The following is a 24,058-nucleotide window of genomic DNA, read 5'->3' as shown; positions in this document are numbered from 1 at the left end:
TGAACCAAAGTTTCCCATTACATTTGAATGCGGGAAACCAGTTTGTTCCTTGAAGGGCCTGCACATATGAAGAAGCTCCTTCTTCCACTTATTCTTCCCTGTTCTCTGCTTTGGCCCTCCAAGAATAATGGGGACATGTTGCTCAGCCTTCTTGGTTGTTGCACTGATTCTTTGAATATTTTCCAGGGAAGCCCACCTTCCAACCTCTTTATACTCCCCTTTCTATTTAATTAAGACTTTACTATTTTGAGAGCTTTCTTTGGAAGTGATTAGGTGGGTTTTGTTTTCATTTTGTTGCTGCTACTGACTTATGTCATCTTCTTTTTCTTGCTGTGTTTGGCTTTAATTTTCTATTTTATTTTACTGTACGACAGTGTGTATTTTCAATAGAAAAATGTTTCATAAAGAAATTGCAGTCCTAATATTAAAAGAGCAGCTTGTGTTAGAGTGGCATGACCTCTCCACAGTGAAAATATTTTACCTAGAGTTTCTCTAATTTTTTTTAGCAGAAAATGTCCATTTTTAATTATTTAATTGATGTACCATGAGGGATTGAAACTTGTTGTTAAAAGGAGAAAGATAATAGTCTTAGGATTCCAAGAGAGCTACCTAATATGTGTTTTCTGACTCGGATTCTGTAAGGGCTGTATAATTACACAATTGCAGCTTTTCTGGCATGGCTAACTGCTAATGTAAGGCAGCTAGGAAGATATTCAAAAAAGGGGGTAGGAAACTCCCAACCCACAGCATGGAGTCGGATCACCAGCACCCCCTCATCTCACCTGCTTGCCTCTCCTCAAGCCCCACCCCTCACTCTCCTGACCTTGCCCCCATAGCCCTGTTTTCTGACTTCTCAGTTTTTCCCATGGATCATCTGAGCAGGATCTGTTGTGGGGGGAGGTAGTGGAGAGGGAACGATCAAGGTTTATCATAAGAGAAGAAAATCCTTGGTTTGGATGGAGCTAATAAAAATGCCAACATCTTGAACAATCTGGTTATAGTTTACAAGCCCTGTTCAATTTCCCAACATAAAGTAGCACTCTCTCAAAGGATATCTCCCTGTAAATCCAAGATGAATGATTTCAGGAACATTCATTTGTATTTCTTCATGAGAGTATTTTTGTGTCACTATTCAGCTTCCTTCCCTCAGCTGCTGTGATGGTATATTTTCGTTTTATTCAAGCCTGGCTCAAAACTATATGAACCCTGGTTTTGTAGAAGCTTTCCAAAATAACTCAGTGCTGGATAGAGACCCAGCACTGAAGTTTGAGAAAGTTATGAACTAGTGGAAACACAGGGTAGAAAGAGACTTTTTTATGCAGCCAGCATAAAAGTCACTGTGACTCCATAATAAAATATTACAGATTATTATTTTGATCATGAATTAAACCATGTTCATTCATAAATCCATAATACAGGAAGTACGTGGAAATGGAGACACGTAGGGCATGTCTACACTAAGAGTTTGCCCTGGGGTGGCTTTGTAGTAGCGGCAAGTCATCTACATGATGCAGCCGCCATTGCAAAGCCATCCCAGGGCAAACCCTGGAAACTCTGCTCCAAAAAAATCAGGCCCTTAGACCGACATTTTTGGCAGCAGAGCCCATGGCGCCCGATTGGTCACCATGGGCGGTCCCACGCCTCTGTGAAAGTAAAAAAATAAAAGCATGGGTGGGGAGGAATGGGCAGCCAGAGGGGGGAAATATAGTTCACCCAGTCCCTCTCCTCACGTCCTCTGGCTGCCTTATTCCTCCCCCCACCCCCAGGTTTCTTTAATTTTTATTAAAATTTCTTTAATTTTAATTTTTATTATTTTATTTTATTTTATTATTAATTTTTATTACCTGTTCCTGCCCCCCCCCATTTTTAAATTATTTTTTACTTTTCCAGAGCTGGAAAAATCGCACTTGCGTTCCTTCCCGTACAGTTGCTGGGAAGGAATGCAAGTGTGGGAGCAAGGCACCTCATGGCACTTAAAGACAGGGGCATAGTCAGAGGTCCACAAAACTTGTCTGGCCTTGCTTGTGGGCCAAAATTTGTATTAAAAGGTGGGAGGTCTTGTCTTCACTGCCATCCTGAGATTTGTTGGAGCATTTATTGAGGCCCAGGGCAATTGTAAGGATGAAGCCTCACCCCTTTACCAATTCCAGTTTTGAGCTGGGGAAGGAGGCAAAGGTTCATTCTTGTCATATTAGCTTCAGCCATACTTGGAGTGCCTCCAACACAACCTCAGCTGTGAGTCTGTACCTTCCTTTCCGTCCCTAAGTTAGGGAGGGAGGGGACACATGCTGGTTTTGGAGGTGCTCTGGAGTTTGGAAAAGAGGTGAGGGCTTTCCCTGTTCTTATGCTGGCTTTGGAAATCTTCAGAAAGAAAAGATGTGCTTGCTAGTGGCAAACTAGTGTGCAGACATAGGCTGCTGCTCATACTGTATTTTTAAGCAAAGTTGTCTGTATTCAGAACCAGGACATATGTCAGATATGGTTAAATAACAGTCTGTATGCTTCTCTCTCCCCCCGATTCTTTCACAGTATCACCAACTTCAGGATGAATATTTCACCAGTGCTGTAGTCTTGTCACTGATTCTAGCTGCCTTATTTGGCCTTGTCTACCTTTTAATAATCCCACAGTAAGTGTTTTGTCACCATTTTAAATTAAATGCAGTGTGTGTATGTGTGTGTGTGTGCGTATGTCTTTGAGTCTGCAGAACTTTTCCATTGGCTTGTTACTGACTTTATTGGGAACAAAGCTAGGACAATACAGTGGACTGTTTATGAAAAAAAAATTCATGTAAGGTTGACATTATGAAGAGGAAATGACTTAATTTACCCATAGACAGACATGAAGTTGCCCATGTTCTTACCTTCATCATGGAGCTAGGGAAATTTACCAAAGGGATTTCTCCATTCATGTTTGCCCTGATGCAGGAGGAAACTTCAGGAGCTCTCTTAACTATGAACCCCAAAATTTGGTATCCCCTAAAAACCTATAACAACTTATTGTATTAGCTTTGTAGTGTTTTGCACTAACCCAGGTTTTGCACCACCACCCACAATGTGTAGCAGACATATCCTGTCGGGGTTCCTAGTAAACACACCAAAACACAACATTGTCATTTTTACTCAAAACCAATACCAAAGTTTTGCAGTAGTATTTTGCACCCCAAACCCTGAGTTTTGCAGCAGCAGCCACATATACCCATACTACATACCCAGCATGGGCTGCTACTAAGAACACCGAAACCAACATTGTCATTTTCACTCAAAACCTATACTGAGGTTTTGTAGTAGTTTTATCATGTGTGACTGACGCTGCCAATCAGGGTCCCAAGTTAACACCGCAAAACCAATATTGTTGTATCTCATCAGAACCTATGATGGTCGTATTTTTGTACAGTTCAGTGCAATCTCATGCTTCCTTCTCTTCCCATAAGTGCACTGCCTGTGCTCAGTGGGCTGAAAGACATTCTAAAGGGAACTTTCGCACTGCCACTTCCCCCCACTGTTCAGATTGCTCTTTATTTATTTCTTAGTTTATTTATGAAATCAATTTATATCACACTTGTATACAAAATACTCTAGGTGGCATGCAAAGTTAGAAACAATTTAAACAAAACAAAGCAATCAATAAAATAATATCCTAGACGGTATATAAATGGTTGTTTGTTTGTTTTATAAAAAAACAATTTATAAAAATAGGCCTGCCAGAATAATAGAGTCTTTAATGCCAGCTTAAAGATATTCAAAGAAGTCAACAGGAATAGTTCATCCTGCAGATCATTCCACAACTGAGGCCAGCAAAGGAAAAGGTCCTCTGACATATGGCTGCCAATCTCACATTAGGCAGCCATGGTGGATGACTCTCTGAGGGCCTTAAGTGGCAGGCTGGAACTAGGGAATGAAGTGCTTATTCTCTATATTTCATGATCATGGGTTGCAAACAGGGCAAATTCTGATCATAAATGAATCACACTAGCAACCCCATTTGGATGTCTCAGTTACAAACTTGTGGGTGTTAGTGCAAAACACTACTAAACTAATACAGAATTTTGGCATAGGTTTTGAGTGAGAATGACCTTGTTGGCTTTTGGGTGCTCACCAGACCCCACACTGAATATGTCAGTTACACACTTGTGGATGGTGGTGCAAAACTCGGGGTTGGTGCAGCTTCCGGGCCCTGGAATGCCTCCAGCCCCTTCCTGCCTTTCAGCCAACCCGTTTCCTGCTTTCTTCTCAGCTCCTTGCCATGATTCAAAAGTGTGTGTCTCTGTTGCCTGGCAACGGGGCCAGCATTCCTCCTCCAGCTGTGGCTCTAGCTCATTCCAGGCCTGGCACATCTATCAAATAAAACATCTCTCCTTTGTGAGACACTCAGTGAAGATATTAATTTCACACCCTGTCTTGGCCAAGTAATGAGGTGAAGCACTTTTCATCTTCCCTTCAAAGGGAAGATGTCACATTCTATTGCATCATTCAAAATTAGTGGTGAATACTGAGAGATAGTATAAGCTACCATAAGAAATTCAGAAGAGCCCTGCTGGTTCAAACCAAAGGCCTATCTAGTCGAGTAACTCTTCCCCACAGTGGCCTACCAGATGCCTCTGGGAAGCCTGTAGGCAGGATATGAGAATAATAGCTCTATCCCACTGTTGTTTCTGAACAACCGGAGATAGCATATGGTAATCAAAGGCTGGCTGCCATGATTTGCACTCCCAAGAATTTGTCTAAAGACATCTAAGCACTAGTGGCCATTGCTACATGTTGTGGTAGAGTATTTCACTGTTAAACTTTGTGCTGTATGAAGAAGTGCTTCCTTTTGTCTATCCTGAATTCCTACCATCTAGCTACATTTGATGACCACAGGCACTAGTATTATGTAGGGATATCAAGAGTAGTCCATTGGGGTGGGTGGGTGTGGAGTTCACCAAGCTTTCATCAGCTCAGACCCCAGACTCCGGCTCGCTTCTTGCAAGTGGCCAACTTGATACGTATCAAGTCACACCAGCTTACAGATTGTCTGGGTTCCCCCAACCCTCCAAATAGAAAGTTGCACAAGTTGCATCTGCAATTTGTGTATTTTACTCAAAAAGCTGTAATTTGCATAAATTACAGCCACACTTTACACAAATTACGGCCCAAATTTGGGCAAAAGTTCCTGGATTTTTGGGAGAGCCCTCAGCTCGGCTGGTGGATTCATTGGGCCCAAGAAGGAGCAGATTTTCAAATGATGGACATCCCTAGTATCATAATAAGAAATTTCTCTCTATCAATTTTCTCCACACCATTCATAATTTTATACACCCCTATCATATTTCCCTATACTCACCTTTTTTCTAAACTAAAAGGCCCCCAATGTTGGAACCATTCCTTGTAGAAGACTTGTTCCAGCCCCCTGATCATTTTGCAAGGAATTGTAGTTCTAGGGGCGAAAACATACCTTTAAAGCCATATTTAGCAGCTATGTCTTCTCACACCCCCAACCCCATTTTTTTCTAGCATAAGCACAGGGGACCCAAACCAGATTGGACCCATAGCACAGGAGAGGAATAAAGCACCTCCCCATCCTACCAAACTATAGTAGATTTCCTGTGCCTACTGTAGAGTAAAAATGAAAAAATACGTAGCTGATAGATACAGATTTAAAGTAATGTCTCCTTTGGCCCCCAAATCAATTAATTATTTATTAGGCAAGTATCGTCATGTTAAGAATTACAATTCAATTGAAAATGTTCGGCATCAGAGAAAGGAAAATCCAGAGCACCACTTTAAGAAATCTGCTGTATCTGTCGTTTTCCTTATTATGTAATAAACAAAAATACTTTATATTTAGCCAAAATCCATCCGACAAGTTCTAATAAGAAACCAGTGCTTTGGGGTATGCTCCATGACTCAGTTTCTATGTGTTCCTTCTAGGAGTACCGTAGTCCTTGTCCTCTTGGTGTTCTGCATATGCTTCCTGGTGGCATGTATAATGTATCTACATGTCACTCGAGTACAAGTAAGTGATCTGTAATGTTGTGACCTCTTATTCTGATAAGAGACGTATTTAGCCATTACTCACATCTTGATTTGACTTCTGCTACATTGTGCACCTCCAGGCATGAACCTGTTTTAATTTTATTAATATACAATACCTAGTACAATGTAGAACTTTTATAAGTCATGTGTCACCCTTCCCAATTTCCTCAAAGAAGTAGTAGCTTCCAGGGGCAGCTTTTACCTGGTCTGTTTCCTTTTCATGGAAGAGTACTAGATCAGTTCAACTGGCACTCCATCCCACTCCACCTGAGAACTGATGGGCACTTGAAGAGCTTTCTGCTCTGAATCCATAGTTGCTCCTTGGGAACTTCAAACTGTATTTATTTTTACCTCAAATGGATGTGTAGGTTTCTGCTGTCCTCATAGTTTGCTGTAGCCATTGAGTGGGATCCAAAGAGCTACTTCAGGTGTGCCTGAAGACTCAGGCATACCCAGGGTGATTAAAAATCAAGTATCTTTTAACAACAGGGCCCTCATATCTAAAATTGCTTTTCCAAAGTCTTCAATTTCAAAAGAGGTTTGTCACGTGGCCTGGAGTGGAGCTAGCAAAGAAAACCCAAAGCTTCACTGAGCATGTGGAATTAGCTGTGCAGTGCTTTGGATCCAGGCCATAGTGCCTTGGCACAACTTGCTCTATGAGCTTAAATGTTTTAAGTGAAGAAATAATGCAGGTTTGCTAGAGTCATCTTTACATCCACACTAATATTTGCATCCTTTTGATATCTTACAGAAGACAAAATGTCTTACGGTTGATTATTTTTATAGATCAGTTTAGACTTCTCTGCATCTAGCTGTGTTGACAGCATTATCTTGCTGATATTATACTATACTCTATTTGCAATCTGGAGGGGAGAGTGCTAGTGCTTAAATGGGCAAGAAAGCAACAGCCACAAATGAGGGAATTATGAGCAGACCTGGGGAATTCCCAAGATGTGCAAAAGTATAGCAAATCTGAAGAAATAATTCTGAGCGGGGGTTGAAAGCCCCAAACTAGGTAGAAACAGACTTTGATTATCTGGTTATGTTGAACTCACATGGGGAGGAGGTCCATTTCTTCAAGTGTCAGGGATTAGGTTGTCTGTTGAAGTAGGGCCCGCCTTCCTCCCCTCCGTCTCCCCCCCACAAAAAAGGAAATAGCTTTTTCCCTGTCGCAGGACTCAAAGAGGCCAACTAACCTCCTCTCTCAGCTCCCTGGCATCCAAGATTGGAGCACCTTGCAAGGAAGGCAGGATGATGCTTGACCTTGCAAAGCAGTTGGAGCCTGGGCTGACAACTTCCTCACTCCACTCGCAAATAAAGGGGAGCAGAGCTGGACTGATCAGGCTGCGCCCTACCAGAAGGAAAAAGCCAGCTGCGTGCCAGCCCATGGGGGAAAGTCAGACGATCACACCTGGTCACTAGCTAGCTGTCTACCTGTTTACCCATTTTAAACAACCAGCGTGCCTGCCTTTTCATTTAGTCCTCTTCCTGCTCTATCAGTCACCTCCTCTTCTGCACCTACCCACTCACTCACTCTGGACAGCCTCCTGCTTGAGAAAGTAGAACTTTGAAGGCTCCCGCACCCCAATCCAGATGCACACACCAGGAGACGCAGCCAGTTCTGTTTTTCTGAAAGTGCACATCAGAAAGGGTTTATTAGATGCAATAGAGAGCTTGGGAGAACTTTTGATGAGAAAGTGGCCCAGGAGCAAAGGGTTAAAAAGCACCCTCCCTCCCAGTCTTCTCCTTCAGATTGCCAGTTGAGCAGCTGCATTTTCTAAAACAAAAGAGTTCCATAAATAGAGAAGTGTCTGTAAAAATAAAATACATGTAACATGTAGTTCCATGCAGAAAGGCATTTTGGTGCATGAGATAGAAAATGCAAACAGTACACCCCATGATGATAAAAATATAATAATACACTAAGTAATTGACAATTTGCTGCCTTTTACTGTGCCACCTGAGGCAGGCTGCTTCATCTCACTTAATGGTAGGGTTGACCTTAATTCATGTCTTTGCAAACATATGAATGACATCCACCCTTTACATTTTGAGGTTCATACATCTGTTCTTGTCCATGTGGGAGAGAATAAATGGAATGAATTGCTGATGCTTAGCTTGCTGAATTTATCATGAACAGGAGAGTAGTGAAATATTAAACAGCTTGTTTTAAGTCAAATATATTATTTTTTTTAAAAAAATTGCATCAACCCTTAAGTATCTGTGAATAGCAATAACTATGACTTTTTGCATTAGACAAATCATTTTCTATTTTTACAAAACATTTTAACCTACCTTAATTTTTGAAGGCTTGGGATCACTTAACTTAAATATATATTGTGGTGTGTTTTTTCTCTTTCAGTGTTTTCCAGGGTGCCTGACGATACAAATTCGTACCATTTTATGCGTTTTTATTGTGATCTTAATTTACTCAGTGGCACAAGGCTGTGTGGTGAGTATATATAACTGTAAACCGACTGTTACATAATTTATAGAAAGAGAGACGCTATCATCAATTTGCTTAAGGCTTGTTCTAACACAAATTTAGTTCGGCGAGAGTATGTGAACTAGCATGCTTGGACTGTGACAAAAATCACCTAACTATGCAAATAGCTGATTATAATTGGTGTTTCTTTTTGAAACTGAAAGCCTTTATTCTTGGTGAAGCTCAAGGAGCAAAAATATTCTACACTTTATATCTAGAGGCCACTTGCTCATCACCCTCCCCCCCCAAAAAAAAACCCCGAAAAGAGGATGAAAAAGGACATGTATTTTATGTAAAAATTGCATGTCCTGATTTATATGTTAGATGCACATTTAGAAATAATTACTGGGATTTAAGTAGAAATACGATACATCTTACCGTAGTGGGGAACACCGGGTTCACATGATCATGGAGAGTGAAACAAGCCACGGTGCCTTATTTCCCCTGCTGTGTATGCCAGGGGGGATTGCATTATATCTCTTGCCAGCTTGGTTTGCTGTGTCATGTGAACCCGTCAAGTGTCTTGTTGCCATGGTTAATAAGCAACCCAGAACCCATGGGTTCTGGGTTGCTTGTAGGGTTCTGGGATGGCTTGTTAAACATGGCAGCACATGGCAAGCCGCACCAGTGGGGGAAATTATGCAATTCTGATTGGAATGTGTGTGGGGGGAAATAAACCACTGTGATTGTGCAGGCAAGCCCACTGTGACCTGGGTCTCCAATCAGTCTGCTGTCCAGGAGCTCACTGTTAATGGGGAAGTTCAAGATTCTTGCTTTCCTTTCTTATGGTTCTCTATCTTTAAACTGGACTTGGACTGAACAGTTCTTCGATTAGAGAGCACCTTCAAGTAGAGGGCTGTGCTCTGACAGCCCTTCAAATAGAGGTAGGCAGGATCTACACTACTGCTTTAAAGCGCTTTATAACAGCCATAAAGACTGATCTCTTCCGGCCGGCCTACCCAGTTGAATTTTAAGATACCTTTTTTAATGATGTGCTGCTTTTAGTGATGCACTGGTTTAAAACGTTTGAATTAGTTGTATGTATTTTATGGTGTTTTTATTTGTGTTGTACCCCGCCTTGATCCAGAGGGAGAGGCGGGTAACAAATCAATATATTATTATTATTATTATTATTATTATTATTATTATTATTATTATTATTATTGACAACTGTTGGGGCCCAGGACACACTCCATATACAATTAACAAAGCTGTTATAAAGAGCTCTAAAGCAGTAGTGTAGATCTGGTTGTAGTCATCTCTAAACTATGGTAGCAAGTGCCACCCTATTGATTTCTCACTGCTACTACTCCTGCTGAGGATCAGTTCATACATGGAGCAAAATCAAAGTTGTAAAGGTTTTCTTGGACTGTTCCAAACTGCAGGTGAGACATTGCATGCTTTTGAATGCTCTCCCCTGCCCCCCTCCCCCACAAAAAGATTCCCGGTGTGAAATAAACTAGCATATCAGGCAAGAAGGGTTCGTAGCCATCACCCTAACTTGCCATTTTTCCATATGTAGGGTGTTACTTCATGAGGAGCATTCAGACATGCAACCTTCTATCTTCAGCCCAAAGCAATTCAATCAAGTGGAAAACCTTTACCACTTGATTTTGCTCCGTGTATAACTCACCCTAATGTATATGGAAGTGCTGGCCATGGTTTCCGAATCTCTAAGGTGGGCATAAAAAACTGCCCTGCTGAAATGTAGAAAGGATTCTGCATTGAATTAACCAGTTTGTTGCAAGTAGGAACATACACATGTCTTTTCTTTTATACACACATGCAAGTGTCCACACATACACACAAGCCCCTTCTGTTACAGAGAGGCATACAGTATACATTAACACAGATAATCAATTCACATACTTGCAAATGAATGTATACCAAATGTACCATGGAGCAGGACTGTATGCTAGACTTCTTTACATTTATTGAGTAAGGTGATACATACATCATCACTCCACTATGCTTATGTTAGAACTACTCTCTGCTTTACCTTCTGCTTCATAAGACAAGTTAATTTTGGGAGAATATTGAAATAAGTTAGAAATAGGTTTCTGTTCTCGCTGTTGCTGACCTGTTTGTATTATCTGATAGCCCGCTAAATGTATCAGATTACACTTTTTAAATGTTTCCTGGTCCTTAAATTATTGCAACTGTTTACAAAATGTAATACTTAATTGCCTTTTTAGGCTGTTTCTTATTTTACTGCAGCCTGTACAATTCCTTTGTTTTTGTGATGGAGTATAGTTCATTGTCTTGTGCTTGTGAGTTGTTGGGGTGGTTACTTTGTAAATGCAAGAGAAAGAAATTGGAGTACCTGGCTTCAAAGATTTTGGAGTGGTTCATGCATGAATGTAGATAAGTTGATAACTCAGCACTTCATTACCTGCGGCGGGGTGGGGGTGGGGGTCTTCAAGGCATCAGGTTATGGCTGAGTCCCTTAGAAACTCTGCGTTTTCCCTCCCCTGGGGTGGCATCAAGTAATTCTGATGCCGAGGAGGAAGCACAGAGTTTCTGAGTGGCCATCCAGGGACCGGAGCTTTCCCTGCCCTCTTCTATTAGAAGGCGCCTCCCGGCTAAGCCTCCGCTGCGACTCCAGAGTGAGGCTTTGGGGCTGTCTTGCATGTCCTTGACTTGCTCCAGAGAAAAAAGTCGGGATAAGTCTCTGACTTTTTTCCTCTGCAGCTTTGACAGAAAGCCCCAGGGTGGGTGCACGATTCCAGATGGGTCGTATAATTGACACTGTGCCATCGCACATACAACCTGGGGTTATCCAAACATTTAGACCACCCCCTGGTGATTTGAAGCCAAATCTGTAAATGGACTCCATTTAAAAAGTGTTGATATAAGTTTATCTGAAAGTTCCGTGCATAGACTTGGATCTCTGATGGCTCATTCACACATGCAAGTCAGTCTTCGCTTAGAGCCAGAGTAGATACAACACTATAAACACATCACTTGCTGTTGAGTCTTTTTTAAAAAAACGGTAATAGCAAGTGTGCAAAAGGGAGGGTTTTTGTCAGAATTGGAGGGAAGGGATTTAATCCTTTTCACCCCTGCCATGGTCCTGATAACATCCCCCCCCACAGCTGCTTTTCAACCTGGGGCTCGTCCACATGGGTGGTTGGCCCTGGATTACTTCGGAGTGGTGGCACGTGATCTACATGACGCAGCCGCCACTCCGAATCAATCCAGGGGCAAAGCCCTGAAGCTCCGCACTAAAAAAGTTGGGAATTTACCCTGATTTTTTTAGATTGCAGCAAGGCTCCACACCTCTGTGGAGCCTTGTTAAGGAAAAATAAATAAAATTTAAAGGGGGGTTGGAAATCCCACCTGGGAAGGAGCACCCCATTCCTCCCCCCAGTTAGCTGTAAATGCAATGCTTCGCATTTACAGCTAACCAAAAAAACCCCCACGTCAGCCCCATTTTCCTATTAAAAACCACACTAACCAGCATGGATGCTCCCAGGCGCCTCCAGCCCAGCCTCGTGAGCACTCGGGTGGGCGGGCGCGGCACCGGCGCTTGGAAACCCTCAACTGCGCTCCTCCCCATGTAGACGCTGGGAAGGAGCATCAATGCAGCTGTGTCCCGGCTTGCGCCGCCAGGTGCAGCATTATCACAGTCTTATAGACAAGGGCCTGGAAGGGAAACTGCCATTGGCACTTCTGGGGCTTTCCTCAAGCAGCTGTCTGGATGAGAGGTGTGTGTGTGTGGGGGGGAGATTTTTACTAGGTCCATAGCAGGGGAGGTAACATGTAAAAAGAATGCAACTGCAAATTCATATTTAACATCATATCTAATTTGGCTTTTAATATTGCAAGAATCAAATGAAGGACATGCATGTGTAAACCCGGCCTGATTGAGCTCTTTTAGTAATAACCGTGGTTTATTCTTTACATTCAGCTCTCTACTCCACATTTTCCCCCCAGGTTGGTTGTATGCCTTGGGTCTGGAGTACTAATTCCAGCAGCTCCATAGTTATCATTTCTCCCGGTGGGACCAATAAGACAATGAATGAACTTCCGTGCGATGCAGCCCATTATGCATTTCTCTCCTGCGTTGTGGGGACTCTGACCCTGGCAATATTTTTACGTGTATCTTCCTTGCCAAAAATGATCCTCCTGCTTTTTGTTACAATTTTGTACATAGTCATTTTGGAACTCAGCGGATATCGAAAAGCAGTGGGGTAAGTGCATTCCATAGTTAACGATGAGCTTAACAACTGTATCCATATTTTATGCCCACGCTTTCAATGCAATCCTTTTGCATGGAGTAAAGATTTTAATCTTTGTGTGGAATTTTGGAGACAGAACTCAAAAGGCCTTTAATTGCTTAGTCTTCATCCATAGTCAAAACAAAACTCAAGTGCGTGTAACTGCATTCGCTTGTATTCATCCCTTGTTCTCCTTATCTTTCCCTTCCTCCCCAACTTCTGTTGTTTCTTCCATTCCAGTGTAAGGCCTTATGTTAACTCTGTAAGCATCATTATACGCTGTGCCTGTTATCAATCTCCACGCTATGATAAGCTGTGACTATTGTTGAAGTGGACTTCTCCCAACTTCCTTTGCTTCAGCTTCTGTCCCAGTAGTAGGGAGAAGATGACAGTGGATGGACTGGGAGAGGAGCAAAACTTGTGAGAGGTGAGGGAGGCTCCCTCTCTCTTCTCCTCCCCAACAAACCCAGAAGGGCCAGCTGTTGCCTCCTCCGTTGGCTGCTTCTCCTTCCCCTTTTGTATGCTGTGTGCCCATGGGGTCCATGTTAGTCAGTCACACTATGCATCCTGAACCCCACAAGTTTTAGAGTGCTCGAATGATCACGTTTATTATTTTCATATACCTTTTAAGAATGGCATTGGGTTAAAAAAAATATCACATGCCTAATTTCTTTCTTTTTTTAAAGGGGTGATTCCTTTTATATACGTGGCTATGAACCCATATTAGCCATCTTGCTGTTTTCCTGTGCTTTGGCCCTTCATTCCAGGCAGGTGGATTTGAAGCTACGTCTAGACTACCTCTGGGCTGTGCAGGCAAGACATCCTTTTTCCCTTCTAAAACACCTTGTTGAGTTTCTCGTTCGTGATGCATCATATTGTCTGCAAGGCATGCAATGTATGCAAAACAGGGAAAGTGCTGGATAATTGTAAGCTCTTGAAATTTGGTTTAATTCTGTATTGTTCATTAAAAACATGGGCTACTTGCCTACTATTGTTTTTAGTCTAAAGTGGCATCGACTCTAATCCTGTTTGACCCTTTGTAAGTGAAATACCTCTTCTGATTAAAGATGTGTGGTGGCTCCTGTTTTAGGAGGGGGAGAACTGGTATGGGCTGTAACTCAGGGTAGAGCACCTGCTTTGCATGCAGAAGGTCCCAGGTTCAAGCCCCAGCAGCTCCAGGCAGGGCAGGGGACCCTCCTGTGTGAAACCCCAGAGAGCCACTGCTGCCAGTCAGTGTTGACAATAGTGGACTAGATGGACCCAAGGGTCTGACTCCGTGTAAAAGCTGTTTCATTTATTCGTAAGGCTAGAAAAATAATTGCAATTAGTTCTCCAAATGGTAGGAATATGTATGGAAAGGTGGATATGTGGGCTTTACCTGAGTGGGTAGAGCCAGTCCCAACTTTCCTTCCCAGATAGCTTTGCTTCCCTTTCCTTTCTCTTGGCCGGTTTCGTTCCTGGGACCCTCACCTCTGTCAACTGTCTCAAATTCACTTGTGCTTCAAGCTGCTGCCTCCTTCCCCACTGTCCTAGATTGTAAGCCTATGCGGCAGGGTCTTGCTATTTACTGTGTTATCTGTACAGCACCATGTACATCGATGGTGCTATATAAATAAATAATAATAATAATAATAATAACAACAATGGTGGGAAATGTATTGGTATGGAAGGAGGTTTTGTTTGTTTGATTGTCCTAAGACCTGGACCATCTCCTGCCCTCCCACTCTGTTATTTCCAGACAACAGCTGTACTGGTTGTTCTCACCTATGTATGAATCATAGACTAGTAGAGTTGGAAGGGGCCTATAAGCCCATCAAATCCACGCCCCCCCCTGCTCAATGCAAGAATCCACCTTAAAGCATACCTGACAGATGGTTGTCAGCTGCCTCATCAATGCCCCTAGTATGGGAGAGCCCACAACCTCCCTAGGTAATTGGTTCCATTGTCGTACTGCTCTAGCTGGAATCTGGCTTCCTGTAACTTGAACCCATTATTCCATGTCCTGCACTCTTGAGACGATTGAGAAGAGATCCTGGCCCTCCTCTGTATGCCCACATTTATTCTTGATACATTGCTTCCAAGCTTATTAGCATAGTGGGTGAGGTATGTTGGTTATTATTATTATTATTATTATTATTATTATTATTATTATTATTTATTTATTTATTTATTTATATAGCACCATCAATGTACATGGTGCTGTACAGAGTAAAACAGTAAATAGCAAGACCCTGCCGCATAGCCTTACAATCTGGTTGCTAAACAATAGGTCTGTGATGATCACCAAATGGTAGATGTCAGCATCGGATTTTTATGTTCTAGAGTGACAACATGCTTGGAGTTTTTTTTCAGCCTCGCCAATTAGGAACAGTTCAAATACCACAGGAATGCAGGATGTTGCTGTACATGGAGTCAGACCATTGGTCTGTCTAACTCACTATTGTCTTCACTGATTGGCAGTGGCTCTCCAGAGTTTCAGACAAGGGGCTTGCCCAGCCCTATGGAGATGCCACAAATTGAACTTGGCACCATTTCCATGCAAACCATGTGGTCTTCCACTGAGGTTAAACCCCAATATCACCAGCATAGGTTATGACATCCTTTCCTTAAGTTCTTAAGAAAAGACATTCGTAATAGCCTTTCCAAAGACCCCAGAACTAAAGAAGTCATTGCTTCTGAAAAGTAAGGGACTGCAAACTGATAGAGGCTGTGAGCCTATGCTTACTTTCCTGGAAGTAAGCCTGATGAAACACAGTGGCACTTACTTCCAAGGATAGGATGGCGCTGTTAAGTATAATAAGCTCTTATTTCATACACTTTCCTCAGCATGTCTTGTTCATTTGAGCACTTTTAAGAGCATTAAATTTTTCATGTGAGCTATTGTTATGTTTTGTGCACCTCTAAAAATCACCTGTGATATGGGGAAAGAACAAAGGATACCAGACACCATCGTGCTAGAGGTATGTGGAGGCACCAATTTGGGCCCCATTACTCAAGCAACTGTAGGACTCCTATCCATCGTCCTGTATCACCTATCATCTCTGAAATATAAGTAGGTCCTATGTAGGCTAAGTCAGTAGTTGGAGATGAGAGCCTGTAAAGCAGATGTTCAAATACCTCCCACTATAATCATAGTGAATCATTAACTTCGACTGGTTTGTGTGATTTCTGTTACATGTTTCTGTAAATTTCTGTAGTGTTTGCCACTGATATTTTCGCATGGATTTTGGACCATAGCATAGAAGTTTGTGGACACCCAACATATTTCAGATCGAAACAGCCTGGTTTGTTTTTTCCATTGTGGTTTTACTGCCCTCTTGAGGTTATATGAATTTATTGCTGGTATTAGGTCAGATTTATATTTTTACACATCATTCACCGGGATATGCAAGGTATGGCTTCTCAGCCTTCTCTAGGTAGTGTATATCTTGCACAAGCAGAGGGTGCTTAATTTATTTAAAATTATGAAAAGCTTCATTACGTGCACAATGGCAATGAATCAATGTAGAAGTTCCACAGCATTTTAAGTGTGTGATTTTAAAATGCATTCACCTCTGTGTGTTACTGTATTATTATTATTTTGGGATCTGCAGTGTTTAATCAATTAAAGTGGTAGGTTTATTAAGTAAATGTTTATTCAGTTAATTAGTTGGGGCCAGTTTTAACTAGTGGGGCTAAAAGTTAAGACTTTGAGGCACCTACAGTATGTTGAGTGTTTGATAATATGTGTTTTAAAAAACCAATTAATTAATCAGCTAAGCTTAAAACTGATTAATTGGCCATTGGCACTATATCCACCAACCTTCTATTTAAAGCCCTTATGGCTCTGCTCTCTTCAAATTCTCCCCTTTTGTCGGCTGGGTGCTGCTTACACTACAAAATGGAAGAGTCCAATGTGGTAACACTGAGGTTTCTGGGAAAGGCACTTGGAGGAAAGCATGCAGAGCCCATCTCTTTTGTGCTACTTCCTATGTTTGTGTGAGTGTGTGTTTAAAGTGGAACTGCAGCCTGTCACTGGGTGAGCCACCGCTAAAGCCTACTGCAATACCATGGTAGGACAGGTGGCCAAGAGGTACACAGTGGCAACAAGTACTTGAAGGCAGCAACAAGTACTTGTAGTCTGTTCCTTTCAGCCAGGTAGGCCTTTGGAGTCATCACTATTTGTAAAGTGGATACTGGCAGTAATGATCCAAAGAAATTTGAGGAGGCTCAAACCATGGTGATTGCTAAGGGTAGGGTGACCCTATGAAAAGGAGGACAGGGCTCCTGTATCTTTAACAGTTGCATAGAAAAGGGAATTTCAGCAGGTGTCATTTGTATATATGGAGAATCTGGTGAAATTCCCTCTTCATCACCACAGTTAAAGGTGCAGGAGCTATACTAGAGTGACCAGATTTAAACGAGGCAGGGCACCTGCAGCTTTAAGTGTTGTGATGAAGAGGAAATTTCACCAGGTTCCCCATATATACAAATGACACCTGCTGAAATTCCCTTTTCAATACAACTGTTAAAGATACAGGAGCCCTGTCCTCCTTTTCATATGGTCACCCCAGCTAAGGGGGATGGGTGGCCCAGCGTTATTAGATTTAAAGGGCTTTCGCGGTTAATACAAGCACCATCAAATGGATCTGGTAGTAATCATTTCTGCTAATAATTTCTTCTTAATATCAGAGGAACACATGTGAAGACAATATTCTATTTTTTAAATAAGTATTATAAAATTCAATAAGAGTTACGGGTATGCAAATTTAATCAGTAATTTAATTCACTCAAATCTTATGCTTAATTGAATAATACTTCTTTAAGTGTGTTGCAGCCCTAATTTAAATTTTGACAGCCCTAATAATTTTAAAGACTATGTCACTAAATAGTACAGGTATCATTGTTGGGTTGCCAGTTGGTCATTGACAGTATAGTGTTAGGATTATGTCCAGTTGTCAAATTAAATTACTGGTTTTAAGTCCTCATGATCACCCAATATGAATATTAGTCTTGTGAGCCACATGTAAAACCTAGACTGTTCGTGACTTTTGAGTAGTGCAAAGAAGATAAAGAAAAATTAAAATAGATTAAAAGAAGTACTTCCATGTGTGCATTGCTCTTGTTATGTTCTCTAGCATCCCAGTCCTACAGATTTGTTTATGTAGCATCAGCATAAGCAATTATGACATGCACTCCTGAAACTGCAGAGCTATCTTGGGCCTCTGTTGTTTTTCATGAACTAACCTCTAGCAGGCTAGAAACAGCTAGCTGTGCTTCATTTACCAGTTAACCTTTGGTCAAGAAGCTTTTTAATCTATTTTTTTAAAAAACTGCAATGGTATATGAACATATCTTATGATCAAGACAAGAAAAAAAGGACAAAAAAGTGGTGTACACCAGGCATTCTGCATTGGGCTATACTGCACAAGTTGCAATCTGTCTGGACTATAAAATAAGATGCCCGCTGACCATTTCTGAGCTCAATTTCTTTCACCAGAACTATGGATGATCTATGGACTGGGCTATGGAGCTGAAGTGAACTAAAGCAACTGTTTTGCTACGTTGTCTTTGAAAGGGATAGAATTCAAACCTTGGGAACCACGGCCCTTGCCTTTTCCCTATTTCTGCATTCGTGATCCCTTCTCAAGACATCATGTTCTGAATTAAGTGCAGGCCCTTAAAGAAGTTTGCAGGAGGAGAAATGTGTGCAGGGAGTGGTTCAGGTCATCAAAACATTTACTCTAGAGAGGTGGTTGTTGTTATTTTAAAAAACCAAAAACACGTATTCCACCTTTAGGGTTCTCACTTCCCAAGGCGGCCTTCAAAGAAACTGGTAAAGCAATAAAACCACAAGCTATTTACAATAATTGGAAACTGATAAAATTATTCCAAATTATAGGCCAATTCACACACCAGCCCAGCAGTATCTACAATGTGTGTCGGGGGGGACGGGGACACAAAGAGAGCACAGGATTGAGGCTTATGTTGTTGCATGCTGCTCAGAAGATACCGTGTGATTCGGTACACACATTCAGGCATCCTTATGCTCTCATGTGCCCCTCCTAAATCATGCATCTGCATCAAAACAAAAACATGGGTGAACATTAATTATTTATTACACTGATAAATAAATAATTCCTAAATGAACACATGTAGGAGTGTGCATGTACATAGACATCTGATTACACAATCCATTCTACACAATCAAGATGGCCCCATGTTCCATAGATACACTGTCAGACTTCAGTGGAGTGTGAATCAGTCTCCTAATTACTTCCCAAATGAGGTTTCACTTTTGTCCCTGAACATGATTACATGTGTTGTAGGTTTGCATTTTAATATACAATATTTTGATTTCACATTGCCTTCAACAATGCTCTTTAAAAACAAGGAAAGAAAGAGAACCGTCAGTATTTTATTTGTTCTTACTAAGATCTCCAACGCTCAGTTTTACCTGTCCAAACTGCTTCAGATTATGATAAAAGTAGCATTTGCAACCCTGGAAATGGAGAGAGAGGATAAAAGCAAAGTATAAACAATAAAAAATGTCAAGAAATTCCCCTCTGCAGTGGAAGACAGAGGCCTTTGGCTAGAATATATAATATATTTTTATTCATCTAACCCTGTTTCAATAATGTGCTATTTTTTCTTCTGTTGTTGCCTGAGAACTCCTGTCTAAATTACGGCAAGAACTGAAAGCCTATTTCAAAAGGAAATGATGAGGCTAAAAGAAATCTTTAAGGAATCAACTGTTATCAGCATTTCTTCCTACTTTTTAAAAAATTCTAAAGGACTTTTTTAAAGTATACTCTGCCGTGAGATGCTAAGCAAGGTGCCTTTGTACTTTAAACAACCACAACAGAGCCAGCGTGGTGTAGTGGCTAAAGTGTCAGACTCGGAGTCGGGAGATCTGGGTTCTAGTCCCCACTTGGCCATGGAAGATCAGTGGGTGACTTTGGGCCAGTCACAGACTCTCAGCCCAACCCAACTCACAGGGCTGTTGTTGTGAGGATAAAATGGAGAGGAGGAGGAGGATTATGTATGCCACCTTGGGTTCCTTAAGGAAAAAAGGTGGGATATAAATGCAATAATAAATAAATAAACAGTATACTTCAAATGAGAAGACTGGTTTGTAAAACTGAGGCGACAAATGATGCTTTTGTAAAATTGTTTTTCCCCAATACCCAAAGCTTTAAAAGGAACAGGAAGTAGGGAACAGCATGGATTGGAGAACAGAAAGTTGGTTGTTGATTAACATCCAGACCTTGCTTTATACTATTGGGCCTATTGGCTTGCACTAAGTTTTGGTGTTTTCCATTTGTTCAGATTTTCCACCCTGGTCAGTTCTGGAATCTTTATGTTTAGACCCTCTTCCCAAATGGACAACACTCGGCTCTTAACATATTAGAATAAATATTTTTTTTTATATATATATATTTTTAGATTTATTAAACAACATAAAACAACAACAAAACATCAAATAAAAAACACTTATTACATAAACATAAAATTACCTTAATATCAAATATTCAAATTTTGCCTATTAAACATATTTATACTAAACATAACAGTGCTCCCCCCCCCCTCGGGATCTCATTCCTGTTTCCAAAAACTCATAGTTTCTTCTGTTGGTGGTTTCCCACTTCCTTTAGAAAATACAAACTCCAGGAACTTTTTCCATATACCCTCAAAATCATTTGTTTTTGCTATACCTTTTTTCATTTTAATATTACATGTCAATTTATCATTTATAGCAATGTCCCACACTTCTTTATACCATTCTTCAATACAATAGTCTCCTTGCATCTTCCAGTTCCTGGCTACAATCAGCCTCACAGCCGTCAACAGATTCGTTATTAGCTCTTTCGTTTCTTTATTACATTTAAGTTCTTCTTGCGGTGAAAGTAGTGCAATCCTTGGTGTGACTTCTACTTTAAATCCCACTATCTGCTCAATCTCATAAAAAACCATCTTCCACAACTTTTGCACATGTTTACAGTCCCACCACATATGTAAATACGTTCCTTTTTCACCACATCCCCTCCAACAATCTGCTGAAAGCTGATTATTAATCTTATTTAATCTGACCGGAGTTAAATACCACCTCCATACCAGTTTGTAGTAATTCTCCTTTATTCTTACTGACATATTTCTCAACACTCTCTGTCTCCATAATCCCTCCCATCTCTGCTGTCCTATCTGTATCTTCAAATCAGTCTCCCAAACCACTTTCCCACTACTATCCCACACTCCTTTCTCAGTTAATACATTATATAGTTGACATATTAGAATAAATAAAGCCCCTTTTGCAATCTTGGCCACTAGAGAGGTGTGGCGTGTAGTATCACGTCAATTACAATTTGATCCTTTCTCTCACACAAAATTGACTTTATGGGAAATCCAGATTTAAGAACTGGAAAGAAAATGTTCTTGTGGAAGATATGGATGGACAATATGTCCCGATGATGAGTTTTTGTCATTTTCTGATTTACGTGTTATATATAATTTACCTACTTTGGCTGAATGGCAATACTTGCAATTGCAACACTTGCTGGAATCTAGGTTTGATCCAGCCACGTTTACAACTTCAGAGCCTCCATTACTAGCAACAGGTAGTGAGTAGCAGAGGGACATGGGTATTCCGAAGAAGGGAAGGGCCTGGCAGGGTGCTGGGTGGATGGAAAATTATGCACAGAGTCCATTTCTCTATCTTCAGCTGCAGAAGATGCCCTATGCATCATTCTCTGGTGGGGGAAAATACACTCTGCACATGATTTGCCATCCACCTGGCAGCCTACGAAGTCTTTCCATCCTTCAGGGGCTCCTGTGCTATCTGCTAACTATGTACTCCTCCCACAAAATGAATTTTTAGTCATCCTTGGGAAGGTGCAACAGACAGAGGTGCAAGTTCATCAAGGAGGACCTATTTACTGGGGGGGGGTACCCACCTCAGTGGGCTCACTCTTTTAAATTTAGGAAGGATTCACCCACGTTGAACACCCCTGCTTCAAATTTCTTTCATCTTTCCTAATTACAGGTAATTGTGTGAAATCCTTATAGAACATAGAATAAGAGGATACTATATAAATCTGATTAAATATCCAGCATTTCGGCACTTAGTTACAGCATAATCCTATGCAAATTTACTCAGAAGTGCATCTCACAGTTTCCCATGGTGCTTCCTCTCTAATAAGTGCATTTAGGATTGCAGCTTATATTTTTTATAACACCATTGTTTTTAATAGGCAGAAGAAGAGAGAGATGATATGGAGAGAGTGAAACTGGATAACAAAAGAATTCTCTTCAATCTGTTGCCAGCACATGTTGCTCAGCATTTTCTCATGTCTAATCCAAGGAACATGGTAAGGAAAATAATTGTTTGTTTACAGGTTTTGTATTTTGCCTTACCTCTTTTACAACAAAGCACTCAAGGTGGCTGAACTCATAGATTAAAATATAAATCAAATCATACCAATATTATGGCCCCATTCAGAACCATGGCTTTAACCATGATGGTTAAGCAAAAAGCCTTATTCACTGTGGTTAAAGCCGTGGTTTAAGGTGTCTTCTGAACACAGCCTGGCTTTTTGGCTTAACCACCATGGTTAAAGCCATGGTTTAAGGTGTCTTCTGAACACAGCCTGGCTTTCTGGCTTAACCACCATGGTTAAAGCCGTGGTTTAAGGTGTCTTCTGAATGGGCCATATAATTTTAAAAACAATTTAAAACCCCAACAAAGACAGGGCAAGATGGGTCTCCCAAGGCAAAGAGATCCCAATCCTGGGTGCCACAACAGAGAAGGCCCTTTCACTTGTTCCCACCAACTTTTGATGTTGGTGTGTCATGCAGAAGGGCCTCTACTAATGGCATTATTGGATAGGCCGAATCATGTAGGAGGAGACAGTCCTTTAAGTAGCCTGATCTCAAACCATTCATGGCTCTAAAGGGATGACCAGCTCTTCGAGTCATATTCAAAAATAAACTGACAGCACGGCCAGAATTAAACACTGTATAAACTGCATTAAATATCAGAGTTTAAGCTGCATTACCTGTAGAAGAGGCAGTGTTGTATATCGATTTGGTCTTGGAATGGGAGAAGCTGGATTCAGCTTATGCTCCACCATGAAGCTCACAGATTGGCCTTGAGCAAATCGCAGTCTCTCAACCTTGCCTTCTTCACAGTACTGTGGACAATATAAACAGGGAAACACAACAGTGCTAATAGCTCCTTGGAGGAAGATCAGAAATCAATAACAACAATGATAGTGATTTTGTGAAAATCATGATCTTGGGTCAAGTAAGGGTTGTTGTAAGGATTAAAGCCTTCCTTTTTCCCCTCTGAAAGCATCTAGCTCAATCATGTTTCCATTTGAATGCTTAAAAGCACTTGAGGCAGGTTTACAAACATTCAAAAGAACACTCGAAGGACCCTCTTTGCTCCTCTGCCTTCAAGGTATAAAATCCAGCCTGGGGTCCAAGACAGAGCAGCAGGTAGTGGAGACAGGAGAAGCCTCCTTCCTTGTTAAGCAAAGATGCTGCCAGGGTAGTGATGCTGCCCGGTATATTGCAGAGTAGTGGTGGGTGTGTTTTATGCTGGCTAAAATGGGGAATGAAGACGAATCTTCAACCATGATCCCCAGCAGAAAATGCCAATATGCTGGCAGGGACTTCGTTTTACAAGGCGGGGTGGGTGGGGGTGGGGAAGAGAAGGAGAAGCCTGCAGGCTTCAAGAGAGCCCTCCGACTCCTGCTCCCTTGTCCTCAAGATGTGCTCTTTGCTCCTTCAGGGATCAGAGCAGCTGGTGGCAGAAAGTGGGGGAATGCAAGCAGAACTGAGGTGGGCAAACTTGTTCGCAGTGAGCTGTATACACCTGCATTCTGCTAACAAGAATTCAGGCCATCCACCCTTGCTCAAATTTTCACAACGATAGTGTGGTTTTGATTATGTCGGAATTAGAAACTAACATCAAGTCTATGCAAAGTTGTTATTTGTATCTTCTAAATGAAGAAAGGGTTTAAAGTGCAATGATGTCCTGCCAGTTTGGGAGAGCCATAGGGAATGCAGACCCTGGTTGCTGAAATAGATGGACCAACAGCCCTAGAACTCCTTATTGTTATTTCTCTGTGCAACTTTTATGAATGCTTTCTTGACACTTCAAGGATTGTTGTTGTGGTTTGCTTGAATTGGGTTGGATCCAGATCCAGACTAATTTAATTACATTTTGTGCCCATTGAAATCAATGTCAAAAGTTACCCATGACTAAAGTCCCATTGATTTAAGTAAGAAACAACTGTGACTTAGCCTGGATCCAGCCCACTGAGTTTTCTTAGATTCACTTAACAAAAAAATGTAATCT

General features: G+C 41.3%; 1 protein-coding gene across 1 annotated transcript in view; it reads left to right on the top strand.

Annotated features, from left to right (window-relative positions):
* ADCY1 (adenylate cyclase 1) overlaps positions 1-24,058 on the top strand; it is a 182,547-nt gene that overhangs the window by 146,935 nt on the left and 11,554 nt on the right. The window contains exons 10-15 of the mRNA XM_063130721.1: positions 2,530-2,627; positions 5,911-5,995; positions 8,378-8,467; positions 12,437-12,693; positions 13,407-13,533; positions 21,948-22,064. Coding sequence (XP_062986791.1) covers positions 2,530-2,627; positions 5,911-5,995; positions 8,378-8,467; positions 12,437-12,693; positions 13,407-13,533; positions 21,948-22,064 — 774 coding nt within the window. The remainder of the gene's footprint in view (positions 1-2,529; positions 2,628-5,910; positions 5,996-8,377; positions 8,468-12,436; positions 12,694-13,406; positions 13,534-21,947; positions 22,065-24,058) is intronic.

Source organism: Elgaria multicarinata, chromosome 1 (assembly GCF_023053635.1).
Source record: "Elgaria multicarinata webbii isolate HBS135686 ecotype San Diego chromosome 1, rElgMul1.1.pri, whole genome shotgun sequence".
Lineage (NCBI taxonomy): Eukaryota > Metazoa > Chordata > Lepidosauria > Squamata > Anguidae > Elgaria > Elgaria multicarinata.
Note: the sequence above shows the minus strand (reverse complement) of the source record. Positions and strands in the feature narration are given on the sequence as shown.